This window comes from Sus scrofa, chromosome 2 (genome assembly GCF_054392235.1).
Source record: "Sus scrofa isolate SSC_HxYL_T2T_F1_AM1 chromosome 2, Sscrofa_HxYL_maternal_Yorkshire_Landrace_v2.0, whole genome shotgun sequence".
Lineage (NCBI taxonomy): Eukaryota > Metazoa > Chordata > Mammalia > Artiodactyla > Suidae > Sus > Sus scrofa.
The window spans coordinates 102,067,574-102,091,246 of NC_139384.1; the positions used below are offsets into that span (position 1 = coordinate 102,067,574).

General features: G+C 37.1%; 1 protein-coding gene across 13 annotated transcripts in view; it reads left to right on the forward strand.

The window, feature by feature from the left end:
* Nucleotides 1-23,673, forward strand: part of XRCC4 (X-ray repair cross complementing 4) — a 335,612-nt gene that overhangs the window by 237,154 nt on the left and 74,785 nt on the right. For 5 of the 13 annotated variants that reach the window (XM_003123760.6, XM_013994963.3, XM_021085369.2 and 2 more), the window contains one exon: nt 7,733-8,361. The exons of the other annotated variants lie outside the window; for them this stretch is intronic. In XM_003123760.6, the coding sequence (XP_003123808.1) occupies nt 7,733-7,844 (112 nt within the window). In that variant the 3' untranslated portion in view covers nt 7,845-8,361. Of the gene's footprint in view, nt 1-7,732; nt 8,362-23,673 lie in introns of those variants that run through there. 13 annotated transcript variants of the gene reach the window in all.

Genomic DNA, 23,673 nt, shown 5'->3' on the forward strand with positions numbered 1-23,673 from the left:
TTCAGCACTTTTTTTACTGAATCCTGATGACTTCAGTCTGCTAATTTATTTAGGAGATGCTTTTGGTTTTTATAAGGTCAACTAGAAATGTGTAGCTGTCTTCCCATTAATTCTAGGTTCAAATATTTTTTAAAACACTAAAATTTAATTTGAAAATACAGTGGCAACTTGGGTGATGTCAAATCTTTCAGCCCATTATTTATAACTTTTCCATTTAAAAGATGTTTCTCCAGGTGAGTTTGTTCCATAATGGGAACTCTGTTAAGGCCAATGTGATAGCCACCTAGTTATTTAATAGTTGCAAGTACCTAATACTTTAGCTTGGCTGTATTTGTGGTCATTTTGATGAAGGTTTGATTTGTTATATCCTAAAAAGCAAACCATTAGGTACTTGGCTTTTATTATTACCAAATAATGTATGTGCCAGTCATTGCTCGTCTGTTTCTCTCCTGATTTGTTGCCCTTACCTCACCTCTCACCTTCATCCCTTGCCCCACGTCAGACCTTTACCCTCATCCCAGGGGAGAGTCAGAGATGAGGTGGGTGGATGCCAGGGAAGTTGGTAGTAAAACAAAGCTCTTATTCTCTCTTTCTTTCTATCTCTCTGTGTGTGTGTGTGTGTGTGTGTGTGTGTGTCTGTTTCTCTATGTATATATACTATATGTATATACATATTATATATATATACATATCATATATATATTATATATATATGTGTGTATTTTTGAATCATAACATGAGAGAAACAGCTGCTTAAGAATGCTCTGCTTTGGTGGCCAGGCACAAGTTGACCATTGACCATTTTGCTAGATATTTGCTGGTACAACTGCATTCTAAGGGTTTAAGGTATTCTTCCTCCCATCACAGGCATAGCAGCATCCTTCCAGGTTATTCCTCTCAACTCCAGATAATTCATAGTGAATGCAGCTAATTTACCTAACATGTGTTTACAGACTCAGCAGTCAAAGTTGTAAAGAAAGCCAGCATGTGGCTGGCAAACGGGAGTAGCAAAAGCTGCAAGCACACAAAATAAACTTAGTTCTCAGCTTCTGCAACAACTCACTTTCCTGGTTATCCTTGTATCTCTTTAATCGTTCTATTTTAATCTCCCTTTACTCATTTCTTTCTCTTGCTTTCAGCCCCTGCAGTTTTAATATTTCCCAGGATTCTATACTAAACTTTTTCTCTGGTGTCTGCTCTCTGGGTGATCTTTTTAACTCATTTGCTTTTAGTGGCCAGTGATATGGCAGTGAACTGCTGTCTCTGGATATGTAGTCTAGTCATCTCTGCTGTGTGCTACATCTGTATAAGCATTTACCTACTCAGCATCCATCTCCACTTAGATGTCCTGCAGTCACTTCCGATTCACCCATCACATCAGAAATGGAACCCTTTGTCCATAGTACTAAACCTGCCCCCTCTGTTTTACCACCTTCATAATTCCCAAAGTTACAGGACTTGGGAGTCTGAGAGCATTATCGTGTTAGAGTAAATAAGATCTGGAACTGTTATATACATAAAAGATATACACACAGATACATATACACCATTGTTCAAAGAGTAGTATTGCATAATTTTACATGTGTTTGATTTTAAGTAAATAGAATCATATTGTATGTATTATTTTGTGCCTTGCTTTTTTTTCAGTATTATGTTTGAGATTTGTGCATATGTGTAGCTGTATGAACACATACAGCTGTAGCTGTATCATAGTCTGCTGTATGAAAAGTCTATGACTTACTTGCCCATTTTCCTTTGAAGAGACATTTTCGGTAGTTTCCAGTTTTTCACTATTACAAATAATGCACCTGTTAACATTTGTGCATGTATCTCCTGACACACATATGCATATGTATCTATAAGCAGAATTCCTGGTTATAGATACATGCTTCTTCATATAGCTGAGCAGTCATTGCCAAGTCTGTTATCCAGAGTTTTTTCAAATGTTTACACTCTGGCGTGTAGTAATGTATCTTGTTATTCCATGTGCTCTGTGATCTTTGCTATTCTTGGACATTTTCACTTTTACTCATCTGGTGTAAAATATTTCATACTGGTTTTCATTTGCACTTCCTTGGATTCTAATGAAGTTGAACTTATTATTATATGCTTATTTGCCCCCACTATTCCCTTGTCTTGGAAGTTCCTACAGTCTTTGGCATATAGTTTTTTTTTTAATTACTTGAGGTTTTTTTAATTGTTTATAGGAATTTTTTAGATAAGGATCCTTTGTTAGTAGCGTATGTTGCCTTATTTCCTCCCAGTTTGGAAGTTGTCTTTTCATTCTCTTTAAGGTATCTATTGATGAATAGGAGCACTTCTAATATTCCTAATGTAATTGAATTTATCAATCTTATCAAAACTTACGTATCCTAAGATCCTAAAGATAATTCTTTATTTTCTTCTAAATGCTTTAAAGGTTTGCCTTTTTTCATTTAAATGTTTAATCCACCTTAAATAGAATTTAATGTGTATTATCTAGGTAGAGATATGGTTAGGCTGCATACAAATTGACTTTTTTTTTTTTTTTTTTACTTCAGAACCATTGTTTGTGTCACAGTCAAATGAGAATGATTTTTCAAGTGCCATCAATCATTACACATTTTCCTGGACCTCTCAGTTTGTTCAAGTCAGCACCTTGACATTTTTCAGAAATATTATTCTTAGAATATGTTATAAAATGCAAGTAATTCACTCCACACAATATTAGTGCTTCTCATTTGAATAAGAAAAGATTGATATTCTAGCCATGGTAATACCGGTATGAAGTTTGGCTGAGAAAATATCTTTACAAAATGAGCCAATAACTGGAAATAGCATTTTAAAATATGTTGAAAATGTAACTCAGAAAGTTAAAGAGAGAAGTCAGTCATTTATTCTAACAATTCAGAGAAACATTCCCAGGATGAGATATTTCTTTTGACAAATTTTTTTTTTTTTTTTTTTTTTTTTTTTGTCTTTTGTCTTTTTAGGGCCACATCCATGGCATATGGAGGTTCTCAAAGCCAGGGGTCTAATTAGAGCTGTAGCCACCAGCCTATGCCACAGCCACAGCAACGCCAGATCCAAACTGTATCTGCACCCTACACCATAGGTCACTGCAATAGCAGCTCCTTAACCCACTCAGCGAGGCAGGGATCTAACCCACAATGGCATGGTTCCTAGTCAGATTCATTTCCACTGCACCAGGACGGGAACTCCGACAAATCTAACTTTTGATCTACACTATTTATTGTTAATTAGATGGTGGCAGTGCAGTTTTGATTCAGGGTATATAGTGTGTATGTGTTTTAATGTAGTGCAAAATGAAGTGATAAAACAGACCTCTGTGCAACTATATTATTGAGACCATAAGCCCTTTTTTAGTAAGGCCATCATCATCTGGAGAAGTTTCTTTTTCTTCCTTTTTTTTTTTGCTTTTTTAGACCCTCAGCCATGACACATGGAAGTTTCCAGGCTAGGGGTCAAATTGGAGCTACAGTTGCTGGCCTACACCACAGCCAAAGCCACGTGGCGTCTGAGCCATTTGCAACCTACACCACAGCTCATGGCAACACCCGATCCTTGACCCACTGAACGAGGCCAGTGATGGAATCCATGTCCTCATGGACACTAGTCGGGTTTGTTTCTGCTGCACCACAATGGGAACTCCTGGAGAAGTTTCATTTATTTATTTTATTTGAAAAGTCCTTATACTTTAACTCTGCAAAGATGATTTCTTACTCTGTTATTAACCCTTCCTTTTTAAATCACATTTTCCATTTATGCCACAGATACGTATTGAGTACATGAATTTTGCAAAGATGCTCAATTATTTGAGCATAGTTGTCTCAGAATTTAGGGACTGAAAGAACTCCAAGATTATTTATAGTAACCCTTACTTTCCACAACTTAAATTAAGACAGTAAGATCCAGAAAGATGCCACCATCTGACCAAAATCTTAATGTGGTAAAGCATAAATAAAGATCTCCTAAACTTGTATTCAGAATTCTTCCTGTTGAACCATGTTGTTTATAAAAACTATCTGAAAGTCTGCTTAAATCCTAAATATTAATATAGTGTTTATAAAAATTCTTAAAGAGATAAATCACTATTTGTAAGAAATTATGCTGAATAGTCCTTCCCTTAAAGCTACTTAGAAAATATTTAGGATGAAGAAACATATTTGAAAAAAGAGTTAGAGAAAGTGAAAAGTTTAACTGAAAGCTTCCTGAGGGCAGGAATCATGTGTTACCTTTATCAAATTGTTGTATTTCCCTAACACAGTGAGCTGATCATAGTACATACTTAAATATTGGTTAAATGAGTAAAACTATGTATTGAAATATTGGACACATCAGATACTTTAAATGAGCACAGATCTGATGTGTTTGCACACATCAGATACTTTAAATGAGCACAGATAATAAAAATCAGCCTGAATGTGGCAACTTAGGAAGGAAGGAAGGAAGGAAGCAAGGAAGGAAGGAAAGAAAGAAAGAAAGAGAAAGAAAGGAAGGAAGGAAGAAAGGAAGGAAAGAAAAAAAGCCTCTCTGAAAGATTTTAGATTTTAAAGTGGGCCATAACTAATGGTTGTAATTTAATTAGAAAGAGAGAGAACTCCCAAATTTCAAATTACTTGTTTGGCTCACTTTCTATTAAGACTTTGGATATAGGTTCTCTGAGTTATTTGCTTTCAAGTTTCATCTCTAAGTATGCATACTTGGAATAAGCAAGTTCATGAAGAAATAATATGATAAATATGCTAAGATATAGGTATAAGGATATTAATTGTTGTGTTGTTTTTAAAAAGCATTAAAAAATGGAACTGGAGTTCCCCTTGTGGCTCAGCAGAAATGAACCCAACTAGTATCCATGAATATGTGGGTCTGATCTCTGGGCTCACCCAGTGGGTTAAGTATCTGGCATTGCCATGAGCTGTGGTGTAGGTTGCAGACATAGCTCAGTTCCCACATTGCTGTAGCTACGGCCAGCAGCTGCAGCTCAGATTTGACCCCTAGCATGGACACGTCCACTTTAGGTCGCAGGTGTGACCCAAAAAGCAAAAAAAAAAAAAAAAAAAAAGAACCAACCCAAATATTTATCAGTGGATTAATGGTTAGTAAAAATTAATTAAAATTAATAATGAATGTAGATCTATATTTTTCAGCAATGACATTGCTAATATACAGTAAAAACATTGAACTGCAATATATATTTTTTCTTTACAAATTTGAGATTTTATATATACATAATATAAATATATAAAATCTTGTATTTGTTAAGAAAAATATGAAAATGCAAATAATGCAAAACAGGATGATAGACATTTTAATTTTCTTCTTCAAGCTTTACAGAAATTTTATAGTCATTTAGTAAACATTTATTATTTATAAAAATGATTAAACCGGAGTTCCTGCTGTGACACAACAGCATCAGCAGTATCTTGGGAATGCTGGGATGCAGGTTTGATCCCCGGCCTGGCAGAGTGGATTAAGGATCTGGCATTGCCATAGCTGCAGCTGGGGTCTCAACTGGGGCTCAAATCTGATCCCTGGCCTGGGAACGCCACATGCTGCAGGGCAGCCAAAAAAAAAAAAAAAAAAAAAACTATCTTTTTTTTTTTTTATTATCGTAGGGAAAGTTCTAAATTTGCCCTGTTGACTTACCAGGGATATGAAAGCCCTAGAACAATGATCTGTGTTTATTGAACAACTTTCATTGAGTACCTATTATGTCCTTGACACTAAGAACAAAAAAGTAAAAATCTATTTCTTAGGTTCCTCTTGACTTTAGAAAGAGATAGGATCATTAATGGAGTACCAAGGATCTGTTTCCTTTAGACTTGTCTCTTCAGAATGGTCCTTTTGTCTTAATGCTGATTTTTTTTTTAAAAATGAAGTTGATTGATCTCTGTGTTCCGGTTGTAGTGTCTAGACTGTGAATGAAATTAAAGCGGGTTTTCCATGTCTGGCTTTTTAATTGAAAAAATGTAATTCATTCTTTTGCTAAGAGGAGAAAAAGCAATTCTAAGACATTTAGGGCTAGGGAAAAATGTATAATGTGTTTTGAGTTGACATTGAAAACTTATACATGTAATAATTATACTTTTATTTTGTACATACATTTCCTCCTTCTGTGGAATATATTTTTAGATATTTAAGTACTTGTAGTAGTAATTGTATCAGTATTTATTGTTAATTTTAACATTGAAACTCCCAGAGGGTAGTACTTATCATCTTGACAAAGCATTAATGTCTAGCCCCTTGGCATTCCTATGAGGGTTCTGCCGTCTGAACTTGGTTTGCTCAGGATAAGACAGAATACGTCCCTGGTCTAGTGGCAGCCAACCATGGTTAATTGTATGCAGTCATGAGGCCAAGGAGAACCCTGTGGTAGATTCATTTTTAATAATCTGTGCAACTAAGTATGGGTGTAGGCTTTTTGAAATGCTCATAATCTAAACATACTCAACATTTGGGGACTTTAAATTGGTTATTCTTTTAAATTAAGGAAGCTATTAGCAGGACCTCTTTTGTAGTTTATACAATATTAGGAGCTAATAATAATAGTTTCCAAAAGTTTTGTGGGGATTTACAAGCATTTTCATTTACAACATCTCATTTAATCTTTAGACCACCTCTGAGGCAGATATTATTATCTCAGTTTTACAAGTGAGAGAACAGATGTCCAGTTGGATTAAATGACTTGCCTGAACTCCATAGCTAATAAGAAATAGATCTGGGATTCAAATCTACATGGCCTGACTGCAAGTCCTATTCTTTTTCAGCTCTACGAAGCTGCCGTGACTCTTCTGCCTTCGTAGTTGGAAATATGGGTTTACTGGGTACTACTGGGTTGATTCAGACAAGGCTTATACAAGGGTATAAACAGACATGTCTAAGCTATCCTTCTGTTTGACCTCTGTTAGCCTCCAGCTCACCATTTTTAAGATCAGTTTACAATTAGTAATCATGACTTTTATCCTAGAACTCAGAGAACATCTTCCTACATATAGAGGTCAGTCCATGGATGTAGTAACTGCAGTACTGAAACTGAATAAATTAACTTACTAAATGAAGATATGTAGACTCAGTAAATGAATGTGAACCAACAGCATTTCATCAACAGCTGCTAAAATGCGAAGTCATTATATGCACACTTACAGTCAAATGACCACTAAAAGAAATTTATGTGATAAGGACTTTCTGCTGTTGAGATTCAAATACATTCTAATAGGTGGAATTTAAGGGAGCTGCAGGAAAATGTAAATTGTGATGAAATTATTAAAAGAAATGGCTTAAGAAACTTTCTATATCTTGGCATAAAATACAGCACAAAGGATATTTTATTTATTTATTTTTTTCTTTTTCAGATGCATCCATAGCATATGGAAGTTCCTGGGCCAGGGATCCAGTCCAAGCTGGATCCTTAACTCACTGTACCAGGCCAGGGATTGAACTTTCATGGCCACAGAGACGATACTGATCCTTAACCTGGTGTGCCACTGTGGGAACTCCAGGATATGTTATTTCTTGACTTTAGTTATCCATGTTGTTGTGGTCCCTATAATTTTATTTAGCTCTTAATTCCAAAGCAGTTAAATTAAATTCCTTTCATCTCTCTTTACGTTAATGCAACAGTTTTGAAACAGGATTTAACTTTATTTCACTTATGTATCTCTTAATTTTATTCTACTCTATATATAATTTTACCAAAATAAAACTGTCTTGATTTTTCTTTCCACTTTAGGCTTGATCCTCCACTACCTGAGAAGCTGAAAAAGGATCACAGCCCAGCTGAAAACATGTCTTTAGAAACTCTAAAAAACAGTAGTCCAGGAGACCTCTTTGATGAGATTTAATTGTCTCAGAGAACTACTTTGATGTTCACTAGACTGTGTTTTCCAATCATTTCCTTTAAATTGAAAAAGAAAAATTTCAACTCAGCAGCAGCTATTACTGTACCTTACAATTTAATTACATACACACTGAGTTGAAATCATTGTGCAAAATGGATTACACATGTATATAAAGATATTATTTGATGACAGTGGTGCATTATTCTAAAGTACTCATTCAGCATGCCTATAATTACATAAAATCTCAGACCTTTTTTTTTTTTTTAACAAAGGTCACATTTACCTTATTCAATTCACATATATTATGTATGGTAGCTATCTAACATCCTGTCTAGGAAGATATTGGAAAAAGTACAAAGAACATGTCTCCAGGTTCTTCTTTGAATAATCACTTTCTGAGCAATAATGCTTGAACATTTTAACTTGTGGAATGATGTGTAAAATCTATTTTTAGTTTGGACACAACCCAAAAATCTTATGATAAAATTTTTGATTAAAGATTTTTTTGTTCTCAATAAAATATATTAATTAGTTTATCTTTTTCTTTTACTATAGTAACAGGTCTTTATAGTACATATTAATATAAATGCATGCCTGTTTTATATCAAGGCATGTTTTTCAGAGATTGTTGATAGAATATTTACTATGCCTGTACAAGGGCCCTCTTTGAAGACAAGGACATTGTCATAGTCACTTATCTCTCCCCATTTACTTCTGGCACAGTTTGGTTTTTTGTTTGTTTTTTTTGGGGGGGGGGTAATTGGCTTTTTAGGGCTGCACCCTTGGTATATGAAAGTTCCTGGGCTAGGGGTCAAACTGGAGCCACAGCCCACTGGCCTATACCACAGCCACAGCAACGCCAGATCCAAGTAGTGTCTATGACCTACACCATAGCTCATGGCAACACCAGATCCTTAACCCACTGAGAGAGGCCAGGGATAGAACCCGCATCCTCATGGATACTAGTTGGACTCATTACCACTGAGCCACCATGGGAACCTTTTTTTTTAATCGTCATCATTTTTGCTTTCTGACCTCTCATTCACTTCTATCCAACTGAACATCCATTCCCTCCATGCTACTCAAAGTTAACAATGACCACCCATGTTGCCAAATTCAATAGCTGCTCCATTCTTAGTCTTCATCTTACTAAGCCTCTACAATATAGTCAGTCACTTCTCAGGAAACATTTTTTCCACTTGACTTTTGCAATAATATATACTAGTATCTCCAAAAATAGAATAGTTCTCTTTCTGTAGTTATATGTATATCATCATTTGTCATTGATTTATCACAAAAGGAGATTCTTAAAAATCGACTGTGTATATATCTCTGTTTATAGTTTTATTTGGATGTTTTAGCACCTCAAAAGTGTGCATTTGATTATATCATAACCATCATTTCTTCTCCTGTCTTCCCCATTCAACAAATTATACTACCACTTATTTGTTTGCTTCAGGATAAAAATCCAAGCATCCTCCTTATTGCCTCTGCTTCTCTCTCCTCCTATATTCTACGTTTAGAATATTTACCTGCAAAATACAGCTTGACTCTCCCTACTTCTCTGTTTCTGTCTCCTATATCTGCCTCCTGACTGGTCTGCCTGCTTAATATTCTACTCCTTTACAATCCGGACAAACTGAACTTTAAAATCTGAGAGAAGATCATTTCACTGCCTGGATAAAAACCTTCCAATAGTAACCACTGCCCTTTGAATAAATTCTGCACCCCTTACCACAGGCCTCAAGGTCTGATATGATCTGGCCCCTGCCTTCTCCTCCCTGTTCTGTTCCTTTCTCTTTACTTGTCTTGCCCCTTACTGTCCCTCAGGTGGGCCAGATCTCAGAACCATTGTACTCTTGGTCCCCTTGTCTAGAAGGTTCGTCTTCATAGAATTGGCTTGGTCTCGTCCTTCAGATCTAGAATCAAATGTCATTCCTCAGAGGTGCTTCCTTTGAAATATCCTTTAAAAAAGATGTGTTTTCTCCCAGTCGCTCTATCCCATTGGGGTGTATTTTTCACTCTGTGTATCACTGTCTGGAATTATTTTTTCTTCTCCCTCTATCCCTCTACCCTCCCCACCTCGTCTCTTTGTCTCTGTGTCTCCTGGTACCTAGGACAGGACTGGATTCATAGAGGATTAGTAAGTGTTTGTTGAAGGAATAAATGCATGTCTATCATGGTAACCATTCAAATGATCTAGTTTCTTTAAATTACTAAATGATTTTGAAAACAAACTCATTAAAAGATTGAAATTTAGCTGGATGATTTGATGCAAAAAGGTAATTGTTTAGAAAATTCAGGTACCTTTTGTAATTAATTATAAATAAATATGCATTATGTATGCACATAGACCTGACTACAGAGAATGAGAAAGAAATTATACGTTATTGTTTGTATCAGAAATAGGATTTTACTAAGTCAGTAGGACAACTAAGTATTTTAAATAGGAATTTTACTGTGCTTTTATTTTTATAGTGGCTTCCATTTAAGAGGAAAATCTTAATTACATGTAGATATAAATATGTGAAATATAATTATAAAATTCTACTCAGTCATGTAAGAATTTCACTGTAATAATGAATTTATATTATTCAAGATTTATCTTGGATCTTTCATAGGGATATCGTACATAAAGTACCAGAATCTCAAAATAATGCTGTCTTGGAGTTCCTGTTGTGGCTCAGTGGTAACAAACCCAACTCTTATCCCTGAGGATACCAGTTCGATTCCTGGCCCCACTCAGTGGGTTAAGGATCCGGCATTGCTGTGAGCTGCTGTGTAGGCTGAAGATGCAGCTCAGATCTGTTGTTGCTGTGGCTGTGGCATAGGCAGGCAGCTGCAACTCTAGTTCAACCTGGGAACTTCCATATGCTGCAGGTGTGGCCCTTAAAAAAAAAAAAATTCAAAATAATGCTGTCACATTTGAATAGAGCACAAATGACTCACCAAAATTAGTATATATCAGTCTATGTTTATATATGTATGTATATATATGTAGATTTTATATGTGTGTGTGTGTGCGCTTAAGTTAGAAGAAGAACAAAACAGAATTTTGGCTGTTAACTCACTAGTGGTGAGAAAGAGGTGTACAGATGTGTTTCCTAAGTTAATCGTCACATTGGAATCTATAAAGTTCATGATACAGTTGACTCATGAAGAACATGGGCTTGTACTGCTCTGGTCCACTTATAGGCAGATTTTTTTTTAATGACAAATCCTATAATACTACACGATCTGCAGTTGGTTGAATCTTCAGGTGTACAATGATAGATAAGGAAGAGCTGAAGATACAGAGGAACCACAGATACAGAGGGCTGACTTCAAGTTATACTCAGATTTTCGATTCTCTGGAGAGTCAGCACTCCTAACCCCTAGGTATCCAAGAGTCATTCGTCTTGTATTTTTTCAGGGCAGTGGATCTTTTCAACCATTGCTGTGTATCAGATTGATTCAACTGGTTAGAACAGGTTATAATAACCCCATAATCATGGTTTCCTCTTTTATACCTAGTATGGAGAAATTGAAAGGATGATTTTATAGTTAGTTTTTTTCCTTTGTAGATAGATATCTATAGAATTGGTTAAGATGTCAAATTCTGTCATTCCATGCCATGATTTTTTTCCTACATTTTTCCATTTACTATATTCTAAAATAGATTACTATGAAGACAAGTAAACAGAATTCACAAGAAATAAACTATAATGCAGCATGTCTTTTTTGATCTTCATGTCTTCACTTCCAAAACAAGATGATGGAATTTCTGGAAGTTTTTTAACTTAAAATTTATAATTATTTGCCTTGGTATTGAATGATATGGGTCAGGCCTCATTAGGGAACTTCATGAAAGAAAAAAATCCCATCTCACGAAATCTTTATTATGTAGTTTTCAAAGTCTGGAAACTACTTAAAATTTTTTCTTAGTGACACATAACTCAAATTTATAAAATTCTAGATCCCACGTTTAGAAGCCAAGTAGCTCTTCATTGAGTAAGTTTGATTCAACAAATGTTTATAAAGGATTAGTTATACACAGAACAGAGAACTGGGCCATGTAGAGAATTTAAGGATAAAACCATCCATTCACCAGTTATTTGGAACGCATTTGTGTTCTGGGAACTAGATGAGGCAACAAATAATACAAGCGCTCTGTTGCTGTAGAGTTTGTATTTTGCTAAGTGAAATTGTGTTGTCTGCTCTCAAAGGGTGGAGTGTATGACAGTAGGATAGAGACTGGGGCTCAAAACCGCTGTATTATGAACTATAATAGCAAAGAGTAGTAGGATAAGTGGTTTAAAGAGAAGAATAAAAAAATGTAGAGGGGTAGGTGAGGATCCATCTAAGAGAAAGGATCCAGTTGGGATGTTAAGAGAAATTGCTAGGAGTTGGGAGAGTGGTCTGAGGATAAAGTTGCCTTCCAGATCAGAGGAGAGAACAGAAGGTCCTGGGGAATCAGGCATGAGACTGATTCCCAGGCTTGTAATTGGGAATCACTGGAATGAAGAAGACAAGTTGGAAGGTATCCCAGAAGGAATGTTGGCCAGAAGTGTTTAGGAGTGTGAAGCTAAGTTATGTAATAAAGATATGATAAGAATTGAGCTCCACAGTTTTAACTGGCACTTCCTTGGGAAGGTGTGGGCTGCTAGAAAACTTTAGGTCTTGTGGCCCACCTGGACATCTGGGAATGAGAAAGGAAGCCAGTCAGTAGGCCCCTTAGCAGATTTCCCAGAGGAGCAGCCAACACTCATCCTTTTGTGTCCCTCTCATTCTCATACTCAGTATTATTTATATAGAATCCATTTTTAATAAAATGAAATTAGCTGACATCTAAAATCGTGAAACGCCTCCTGAGTTTACCTGTAAGTCAGGAAATTAAAAAAAAAGTGGATAGTTAACACATATTGTAGGGGAGAATGATGCAGTCACAAAAGAATTATTCATGCATCCATGTGTAGCTATTGTCTGAATTAAACATTTTCACTGCAGATCTGACAGCTTCTAATAAATGCTTTTCAGGAGGGCAGATTTCATTTGCAAATGTTCTATGTGCAAACCTGAAATGACTTTCTCTATTTTAATAACTGGAAAAGGATACCTTGAAATGTACATGACAGCAAGCATTTTATGATTGTTTCATAAATGACCATCCACCATCTTCTATGCTGACTCCCAGCTCTCTTTCTTACCTACTTAACATAAAACATTGTGCAGCCTCCCATTTATTCATTTTCTTCCTTTTAAATATCCATATATCCTCTCATTTACCAACTCTTAATCTCACTTTCTGATTTTCCTCTCCTCTATTTGAATAAAATTCCACATGAATTTTATTGTTCACATATTGGTTTTTCTTCTCTCTTTTGGAGGGCCTCCATTCTAAACTTTGATCTCACAATCTCTCTGAGAAGTATATTTTCTGAGTGAGGTCTCTTTATCCCAAAAGGCTTTTGGTTCTGTAGAAAAAGAGAGAGAGATTAGAGCCTCCACCCGTCTTGGTAGTAGATGTTCCTCTTAACAGCAGGAGCAATTTTGGTGGCACTATTCTAGTAAATGGAATGTAGGCTAGTCTTGAACAACTTTTTTTTTTGTCTCTTGTCTTTTTAGGGCTGCACCCACAGCATATGGGGATTCCCAGGCTAGGCATCTATCAGAGCTATAGCTGCCACCCTATGCCACAGCAGCAGCAATGCCAGATCCGAGCCACATCTGTGACCTACACCACAGCTCACGGCAATGCCGGATCCTCAACCCACTCAGCAAGGCCAGGGATGGACCCTACAACCTCATGGTTCCTAGTTGGATTTGTTTCCACTGCTCCATGACAGGAATTCCTTGAACCACTTACTTTTGATTTAGAGATTATCTCCAACTGAATTACTGTCTTAGACATAACACATCCACTCAAGTAAATGTAAATAGGTTAGATAATTTGTAGGGAACCTGCTTAAATAAGACCCTTTTAGGAATCTGTCTTACTCTACGCTCTTGGCTCTGAAAGCCAAGGCTTGGACAAGGATTTGCGTACAAGCAGTTTATTGGAAAATGTCATACCAGGGAGCACGAGTATAAGACCAGATGCATACAAAAGGGAAGAAGGATAAGCCAGTGCAAGAATGCCTCATCAAGGCAGCCAGCCCTATGGATGACATATGTCTCACCCCACCAGGATCTCCAGAGGCATCTTCTAAAAGGTATCTCAGAACTATGTATCTAGGGCAAAAAGCATTTGCCCATGGGTTTCTATTTCTCATTGGTCAAACAGGACCTGGAAACATTGCTCCCAAAAGCTTCATGTGCCCCTATTTGAAAACATAGCAGGTGCTGTGTGACCCTTGAGACTTATGGGGAGAATGGCCAGCGCCTACACTAGCCTCACGTCCTTATGTATTTCTGAGCCAGTTCCCGTGCCTGCATATCCTTAAAGACCACTGCTCCCTTTTTTTTTTTTTGCGATTTTGTGAGTGGAATGGTTTTTCAAAACAAACAAGAAAATACTTAATTAATAGAGTTTAGGTACATTTTCCAGAGAAGAATTCAATTAATTTTTAGTATTTTCAACTAACAGGTTTTCACTAGTTAACATTACCATTCAAAGAACATTTCAAGAGAGTTTTAATCTAGATTGGTACACAAACTTTTAAATATGACAAGAAAGTAAAACCACTTTTATAATTAAAATTCGTGTATATATATATTTTTTGTTTTTAGGGCTGCACCTTTGGCATAAGAAAGTTCCCAGGCTAGGATCTGAATAGGAGCTGCAGCTACTGGCCTACACCGCAGGCACAGCAACTTGGCATCTGAGCCACGTCTGTGACCTACACCACAGCTCACAGCTCACAGCAATGCTGTATCCTTAACCTACTGAGCAAGACCCACATCTTCATGGATACTAGTCAGGTTCTTAACCTGCTGAGCCATGACAGGAACTCCATAAAATTTGTAGTTTTTTATGATATAAATTTTTAAATTCTCTAAAATGCCATTATGTATAGCTAAGGTCTTATCTACATTAGGTATGTCTTCAGTTATTGATGGGTTTTAGTAATAGTGTGAAGGTCTGATCTTTGGCAACTAGTACAGACCTACACATTTTATTTAAAAGTGAATTTTAAATGTGTGTGTCACAAAAGTACCACCATTGGCAGGATAATAGGTCTATTTTTCCTTTTGATTAATACAAAGCAACATAATTTATTTTTGATCCTTTCAGATAGTCAAGAGCATTTTTATGCAGTTACAAAGTGTTCTCTCTCTCACTCTCACTTTCTCTCATATATGGTCTGATTGAAAATTTCGTGAGACTTTTAGAATCCCTATTAGGACAAGATGTAGTAGTGATGATAGGAGAAGTAGGCTTAAAAGTGATAGCTTTGCAAAAACAAAAAATAACACATATATATATGTACATTTGAAAATATATTTGCACTCCAACATTCATAGCATCATTATTTATAATTAATAAGATATGGAGGCAACGAGTGTCCTTCAAAAGAAGAATGGATTAAGAAAATGTCATATACACAACGGAGTATTACTCTGCCATAAAAAGAATGGATTTTTGCCATTTGCATGTAGCAGCATGGGTGGACTTGGAGGGCATTAGGCTAAGTGAAATAACTCAGACAAAGAAAGACAAATACTGTATGATAGCACTTACATATGGAATCTAAAAAAATACAACAAAGTAGTAAATGTAACAAAAAGAAGCAGACTCATAAAGAACAAATTAGTGGTTACCAGTGGGGAGGAGGAGAGGGAATATAGCGTTCAGTAAGGGGAAGGTACAAACTGGTGGGTGTAAGATAGATAGGCTCAAGGATGTATTGTACAACATGGAGAATATAGCCAATATTTTATAATAACTCAATTTTGTATTTTATAATACAATTCCCTTAAAATTGTATAGAGATTAATAATATTTTTTCAAAAAATGTGAAAGTGATGATGTTGTCATTATACTTTGTAATCATTTAGGGAATCCAAGCATGTGAAAATTTCCAGAGCCCCTACTGATTAATATTGGAAATAATCTTGTTCTGCTCCCTGAAGAGATTTAATATAGTATGTCTTTCTTAGAAACTAAGTTTACACAGGAGCAATTAAATTACTACGGAAGATTGAATGATTGTCAATAAGTATTTGCTCTTCACCACCACCACTCAGTTGACTTGCTCTGGCTGATAAAATGTGGATGAAATAACATACACATTTGGAGCTTAGGAGTAAGAGGCATTACATGTTTCTGATTTTCCCTCTGGAAGCTCCTGATCTCTGCCTTGAGAGGAACAAACCCCTCCTGCCTTGGCCCCTGATGAGATACAGAGTAGAACTGAAGTCAGTCGCAAGCTGGAGCCAAGCGCACTACCTGAAACCTTTAGGAGAACCTTCCATCAGAGCCCAATCTGAGCTGTTGTCCACCATGCTGACTGCAAGCATGACAATAATTGCTTGCTACTCAAAGCCACTGGTATGTAGGTAGTTTGCTATATAACTGTATTTTGAGAAAAGCTGACTGAAGCAGTTGTTCACACAGACAAACCTACAGAGACAATTTTACATTTGTAATAATTTTCAGTATATACGTGGCACAAAAATCTGGGTCTTTGGGATGGGACCTGATAACAGATTAAATAGGAATTAGGAATGTGAATTGCGGGATCAGATTAAGCCAAGTTTCTACTCTGTGTTTGTCAGCTGGTAACTGTCTGAGCAAGTTCTCTGAACTCGAGTTTTCTTATCCATATAGTGAGAATTAAGGAAGATAATGCAGATAAAGTACTTAGCACAGGGTCTGCTTCACAGTAAGTGAAGCACGTTTGGAAGATCTTATGATCTTACTGTCATACTATCTTATCTTATGATTGTTAGGTTGCACGTAATGGATCAGCACAGTTATGTACAGCTGGATTATCACTTAAACTGACCCTCTCTTTGACGTTTATTAGCTCAAGCTACGTGGCCCTGGTCCTTTCTAAAGTCTAATGCTTTTTCCGAGATTTTTGTGAATTCCTGCAGGATTTATTTGCATGGCTACCTCTCCGCTGGATTCCACTGGGCTGAGTCTCATGTACAGTTTATCAACCCTGATTTTCTTCTTTCTCTCCGCCATGCCAGTTCAGCCATGGAATTCAATTCCTTTTCTTTGATTTACATAACAAAAGCACTCTGAAATCTTTATGTATAGCAGATTACTCAAGGCTTGCATCAGAGGAGACGGTTTACCTCAAAACAAGTGATTATATTTGATTTTTCCATAACTCTGATCTTTAAAGTCTTCTGACTTTCCTACTCATGGATTTCCCAGTGGCAGCTTGTCTCCATAGGGCCCACTCCTTCCCTCTCTACTCCTTGTCCTCTCTCCTCTTAGCTTTCCCCTAATTCCTCTTATTTTCTCATGCAGACACTTAACTATCATGTTTTTCTTTAATTGTTCCTTGTTTTTATGCATGTAACATGTTTTTATGTAACATTTTCTGCCGTGTTAAATGTTAAAATAACTATCTACCCTCATCATACCTGCAATGTCATTTTTTAAAATTATTTTTTGTATCTTATTGGAGTATAATTTACTTACAACATTGCATTAGTTTCAAGTGTACAGCAAAGTGAATCAGTTATGCATATAAATATATCCAGTCTTTTTTTTCCCATATAGGTTATTACTAACTGAATAGATTTTCCTATGCTGTACAGTAGGTTCTCATTAATCATCTGTTTTATACAGAAGTGTATATATGTTATTCCCACCCTCCCAGTTACTCCCACCCACAATGGTTTCACTTGTGGTAAACGTAAGATTGGTTTTGAAATCTCTGAGTTTGTTTCTGTTTTATAAATAAGTATCTCTTATTTTTAGCTCTCACGACATATGGAAGTTCCTGGGCCAGGGTTCAAATCCAAGCCACAGCTGCAACAACACCAGATCCTTTAACCCATCCTTCTGGGCCTAGGTTTGAACCTGTGCCACCACAGAGACAGCACCAGAACCTTAATGCAGTGTGCCACAACAGAAAATCCCTCTTTTATATCATTTTTATTAGATTCCACATATAAGTGAAATCACATATTTGTATTCCTCTGTCTGAATTAACTTCACTCAGTAGGATGATCTCTAGGTCTATCCATGATGCTGCAAATGGCATTATTTCATTCTTTTTTGTGTCCAAGTAATATTCTGTTGTGTATATGTACCACATCCTCTTTATCCATTCCTCCTTCGATAGACATTTAGGTTGCTTCTTTGTCTTGGCTATTGTAAATGTTGCTGCAGTGAACATAGGGGTTCACTATGTTCGCTATGTTCAAAAGAGCTGAAAACTCTTTTCAAATTAGAGTTTTCTTTGGATATATGCCCAGGAATGGGATTGCTGGATCATATGATAGTTCTGTATTTAGTTTTTTAAGGAACCTCCATACTGTCCTCCATAGCAGTTGTATCAATTTACTTTCCCACCAATAGTGTGAGAGGGTTCCCTTTTCTCCACATGTTCTCCAGCAGTTATTGTTTGTAGACTTTGATGATGCCATTCTGACTGGTGTGAGATGATACTTCTTTGTAATTTTGACTTGTACCTCTCTAATAATTAGCGACATTGAGCATCTTTGTTGTTGTTGTTGTTGTTTAGGGCCACACCCATGGCATAAGGAGGTTTTCAGGCTCGTGGTCTAATCAAAGCTACCTACAGCTGCCAGGCTACACCACAGCTCACAGCAACGCCAGATCCTTAACCCACTGAGCAAGGCTAGGGATCGAACCCACGACCTCATGGTTCCTAGTCAGATTCGTTTCTACTGTGCCACAACAGGAACTTCATTGAGCATCTTTTCATGTGTTCTTTGGCCATCTGTCTGTCTTCTTTGAAGAAAAGTCTGTCTAGATCTTTTGACACTTTTTTGATTGGGTTGTCTTTTTGATATAAAGTTGTGTGAGATGTTTGTATATTTTGGAGATTAATCACTTGATTCATTTGCAAAGATTTTTCTCATTCTGTGGGTTGTCTTTTCATTTTTTTTATGGTTTCTTTTTCTGTGAAAAAGCTTTTAACTTTAATTAGGTCTTATTGGTTTCTTTTTGGTTTTATTTTCATTTTTCTAGAAGGTGAATCAAATAAGATATTGCTACAACTTATGTCAAATAGTGTTCTGCTTATGTTTTCATCTAGGAATTTTATAGTATCTGGCCACATGCTTATGCCATAAATACATTTCGAGTTTATTTTGTATATGGTGTTAGAGAATGTTCTGATTTCATTCTTTTATATGTAGCTGTCCAGTTTTCCCAGCCACACTTATCGAAGAGACTGTCTCTCCTCCACCACTGCAGTGTCATTTTAAAAAGATGGTATGAGGAAGTTCCCACTGTGGCTCAGCGGTAATAAGCCCAACTAGTGTCCATGAGGATGTGGGTTCAATCCCTAACCTCACTCACTGGGTTAAGGACCCATCTTTGGATCCCACATTGCTATGGCATGGGCTGGCAGCTGTAACTCCAATTGTACTCCAGCCAGGGAACTTCCATATACCGCATGTGTGGCCCTAGAAAGCAATAAATAAATAAATAAAGATATGACTTCTAGGCAAAGAGACCTGATTAAAAAATTGTGACCTATCTAAAGGAACAATGTGACTGTCAGAAGGGAGGTGGATTTGCCACTGAAATATAAAAAATGTACTCCAAAGGAAAAACATTTTGTCTGTCCCAGTGCTATCTAGGGGAGAGAAAATCTGTCCCAGAGCTTTAAGTATATTCATATATTCAGTTATTAATTCATTTATTCATATTCTCCCTCAAAAGATAGAGTTGCAGGTCTTCTGTATTAGCTGTAACTGGTTATCATTCCTTATGATTAGAATCTCAAACTCCTGACTTGGAGACGGATTTTCACACTCAACAATTTGTCATCTGAAGGGTATGTTTGTTTAATAAGAATTTTATGTTCTGTAAGAATTATGAATTTGAGGAAAATGAGAGAGAGGAAAAAAAGCATATAATAAAACAGATAGCACTGTTTTCTTGTGGAATTCTGTATAAAATATTGACATTTCCGAAGGGCATTTCTATCTTTCTTTAATTTCCCCGTGACTGCCCTAACCTATCACACATGGCATTAGTAACTTTCATAATAGCCTGTAATAAGCCCATATTAAAGTTTTTGTTCTTGACAGTTACCCAATGGTGCTTTTCCTTTCACTATCCTCTGTATCAGTAATCTTATTCATTACGAGAATTTGAAATTTGGATTATGTACAAGCACATGAACCTTACACTTACACAGAGTTCTCAGCTGTGGTTAGAACACAAGTCCTAATGTGTAAGTGTCCATTCATTCATCAAAGGTTGACTCAACACTTTGTGCCAAGTACTCTGCCAGTCACTGGGGATAGAAAAATGAATAAAACCTCACTCTTGTCTCATGGTGTCTGGAAGTTAGACCAAGGGAGGAGGTAGACCTGTATGCAGACAATCAGGATATGCTAAGTACTGTAAAAGCTGTGCCCAGGGTGCTCAGAGAGCACAAGGAGGATCAGCCCGTCCTTATTTTGTTGGAAGCCTTCAGGAAGAAGAGGTTGTAGCCAAGATAAATTTGAGGGAGGAGAGAGAAGTTTGAGCTGAATTCTGGGATGACCCTGGGATTGTCCCTTGGCTGCGGAACCCTCAGCTATGTGTGAGGCTCACGGGAAAGGGTAAGTGTGGCATCTTTGGTGCCTTGTGGCTGAAATGAAGGGGGAAATAAAAGAAGATGAACTGTGAGGCTGAGATGGTAGTGAGAACTACCTATTGGTTTGAACTTGAATGAAGGACTCAGGGAGGGTCTTAAGGAAAGCAAGGGATAATCTGACTAGGTCTGTGCTTTGAACGGGAAATCTGAGGCTCACATCAGGGCACAACCACAAGCACCCAGAGGTCTCCCATCTCTTTGCAGCTTGTGAAATTCCCTGATGCTAGTCCCAGCCTGTCCAGAAAAGTGTCAAAATCCACTTCGTGCTGCCACGGATTAAACTTTTCCAACAATCTTTGGAAGTTGAGAGACTCCTGGTAGAATGGCAACCCACCCACTGTGGAGAGAGAGCCCCTTTCTCGTGCCTGGGCCTGGGGCCTTGGATACAAGCAGAGTGGTGGTTTCATCATGAACTCTCAGAGTGATTTTTGGATATTTTTAAGCCTCTTGCGGAACTGGCCTCTTTCTTGAGCATTGCCAGCCCTGCTTTAACATTCCCATTTCCTGCCGGATGCTGCTCCTGTACGCCTTTGGAGGAATTGCTGTTGCTCTCCTCATTCATTCACTTCTCCTTGCACCTCTTTCTGGAGGCTGTAGGTGAGATAGTGCTTTTGGAAGCAATATTCTCATTTGTTTCCTGAGGCTTCAGCACTTTGTACACAGGGACCAGTTCTGGATGCAAACTTGTCAGGGATGGGAGGGAGTGGATTTCTATACACTGGTGCTATTCAGTGGATGTTAAATAACATAAAGCATTCTGAAAGAGGGGCTTAAATCTTGAAAGGAAGCATTGTGAACTAACCTTTTATTCCCCAGAATTTTGATCCCAGGACAATTAAGATATATGTGTGTATATATATATACACACACGCACACACACATATATATAGTGGCAAAAATGCACTGTTTGAAAAATCAAATTATTTTATGCTTTCAAGTTTCAACAGAAAACTTGAGACAGCATTTCTCACTGTCTTTCCAATAGATACTCATATTGGCTGCTCTTCTCCACAGATTTCAGTGGGCAAGTGCATGAGGAGATACTTTTTCCACCTCACTGATGATTTTTGCAGGAACAGAACTTTATAAGAATTTTTAAAAAAAAAAAAACCTTCCAAATCACTTGAAAAAAATAGATTTCTATCATTTCCCTTCATCTCTTTATCAGAGAAGCATTTGCAGCCAGGCCTTCTATGAATGGGGCTAAATCTTCCCATAGAATTATTGTGATGTCTTAAATATTAAAGCAACTCCCAGTGTCCCTGAGGCCCTGACACAGGTGCCAGCATCCCCAGTCAAGATCATCCATCAGTCCTGCTAATAGAACAATCCAGCAGCCTCTTCTTATAAAGAAATGTGAAATCTACTCCTTATTTTATTCCATTTAATGAGAGAACAGCTGAAAATCCTGTCCTGCATTTTCAACACATGTTTCCAATTAGTGCAGTCAAGCAGGACCCTGATTTTGATAAAAGCACTGACGTGTACCTTTGGTGCCTGTACAATGTACTCTTTCATTTTACAAGGTGGCTAAAGTGCAGTTCTAAATATCTTTTTTTTTTTTTAATGTTAACAAAAACCCAGGGGTATAAGCTTAGAAAAAAGTGAAGAGAGGCAAACACAATTTTGTTTGAATTGCCTGCCTAGACTTTTAGGACCCTCTATGCAAAGGGAAGCTTATTTGGTAAAAAATCTGCACTGGGCATTTATAGGCTTGTGTGCAAAAAGCATTATGGTTCATGAGACTTGTGCTCAGAAGCCATTAGACAGGAGATCCATCACTTCAGGAAATACCACTTACTGTACTATAAATTTGCTTCATGTGACCGATCTGCTTAAAAGTCAATGGAAATCCCATTCAAGTAAATTGTTTCAGATCACGCTATAACTAATGGGGCATTTGCCTTCAAGGCGACTCTTTCTGGGCAACTTTTGGAAGTTCATATGTCTTTAAGTAGGAAAGTGGACCTTGTATTCCAGAATCTGGGTTAGACGTGGAAAAGCCTAATTAAGTCATCACATCCTATCTCCTGCAAAAAAAAAAAAAAGAACTAGCAAGAGGAAAAAGTAAGATACAGCAAGAAAATATTTATCATTTCTTCACATGGAGTGTATTCCATGCTGTCCCAGTAATAGTGGAATGGTTTTCCATTTTGGGTCATGGGAAATCATGATGTCTGCAGTCACAAAAGGTTGACACACTGTTATAGGGTCCTACATGAAGACTAAAAACAAATCTCTTTGTGCCTGGCTTTTATTTTCAGAGCTACCATTCCATTTTTGGCCCATAATTCACAAACCAAAGAAATGTGCCCATCAAAAACAATAAATTCCATCTCTTAGACTCATTACCAATTGCATTATTTAAAACCGAGTAACTGGATTCCTTATAACTTCAAGTTAAGAAAAAAAATTGGCTTAAGTCAGAATACTTGAGATCTACTCTCTTAGCAAATTCAAGTATACAAAACATTTTTTTTTTTTTTTGTCTTTTTGCCATTTCTTGGGCCGCTCCCGCGGCATATGGAGGTTCCCAGGCTAGGGGTGGAATCGGAGCTATAGCTGCCCACCTACACCAGAGTCACAGCAATGCCAGATCCAACACCGGATATCTAACCCCCTGAGCAAGGCCATGGATCGAACCCGCAACCTCATGGTTCCTAGTCGGATTGGTTAACCATTGAGCCACGACGGGAACTCCCAAAACATTATTATTACCTATAGTCACCAAGCTGTATACTAGGTCTCTAGACCTATTCATCCTAGAAACTGAAACTTTGTGCCCTTTGCTCGCTATCTCCCATTTTCCTCCAACGCTCTCCAGCCTATTAAAGCCACCATTTTACACTCTGTTACTATGAGTTCGACTTTTTTTTTTAGATTCCACATATAAGTGAGATCATGTATTTATCTTTCTGTGTCTGGCTTATTTCACTTAGTATAATGTCCACCAGCTTCATCCATATTGTTGCAAACGGTAGTATTTCCTTCTTTTTAAAAGGTGAATAATAGTCCACCATATGAATAAAAGAAACTGTGTGAGATATATATATATATATATATATATATGTCTTTTATTTCTTTTATTCATTCATCTTTTGACAGACACC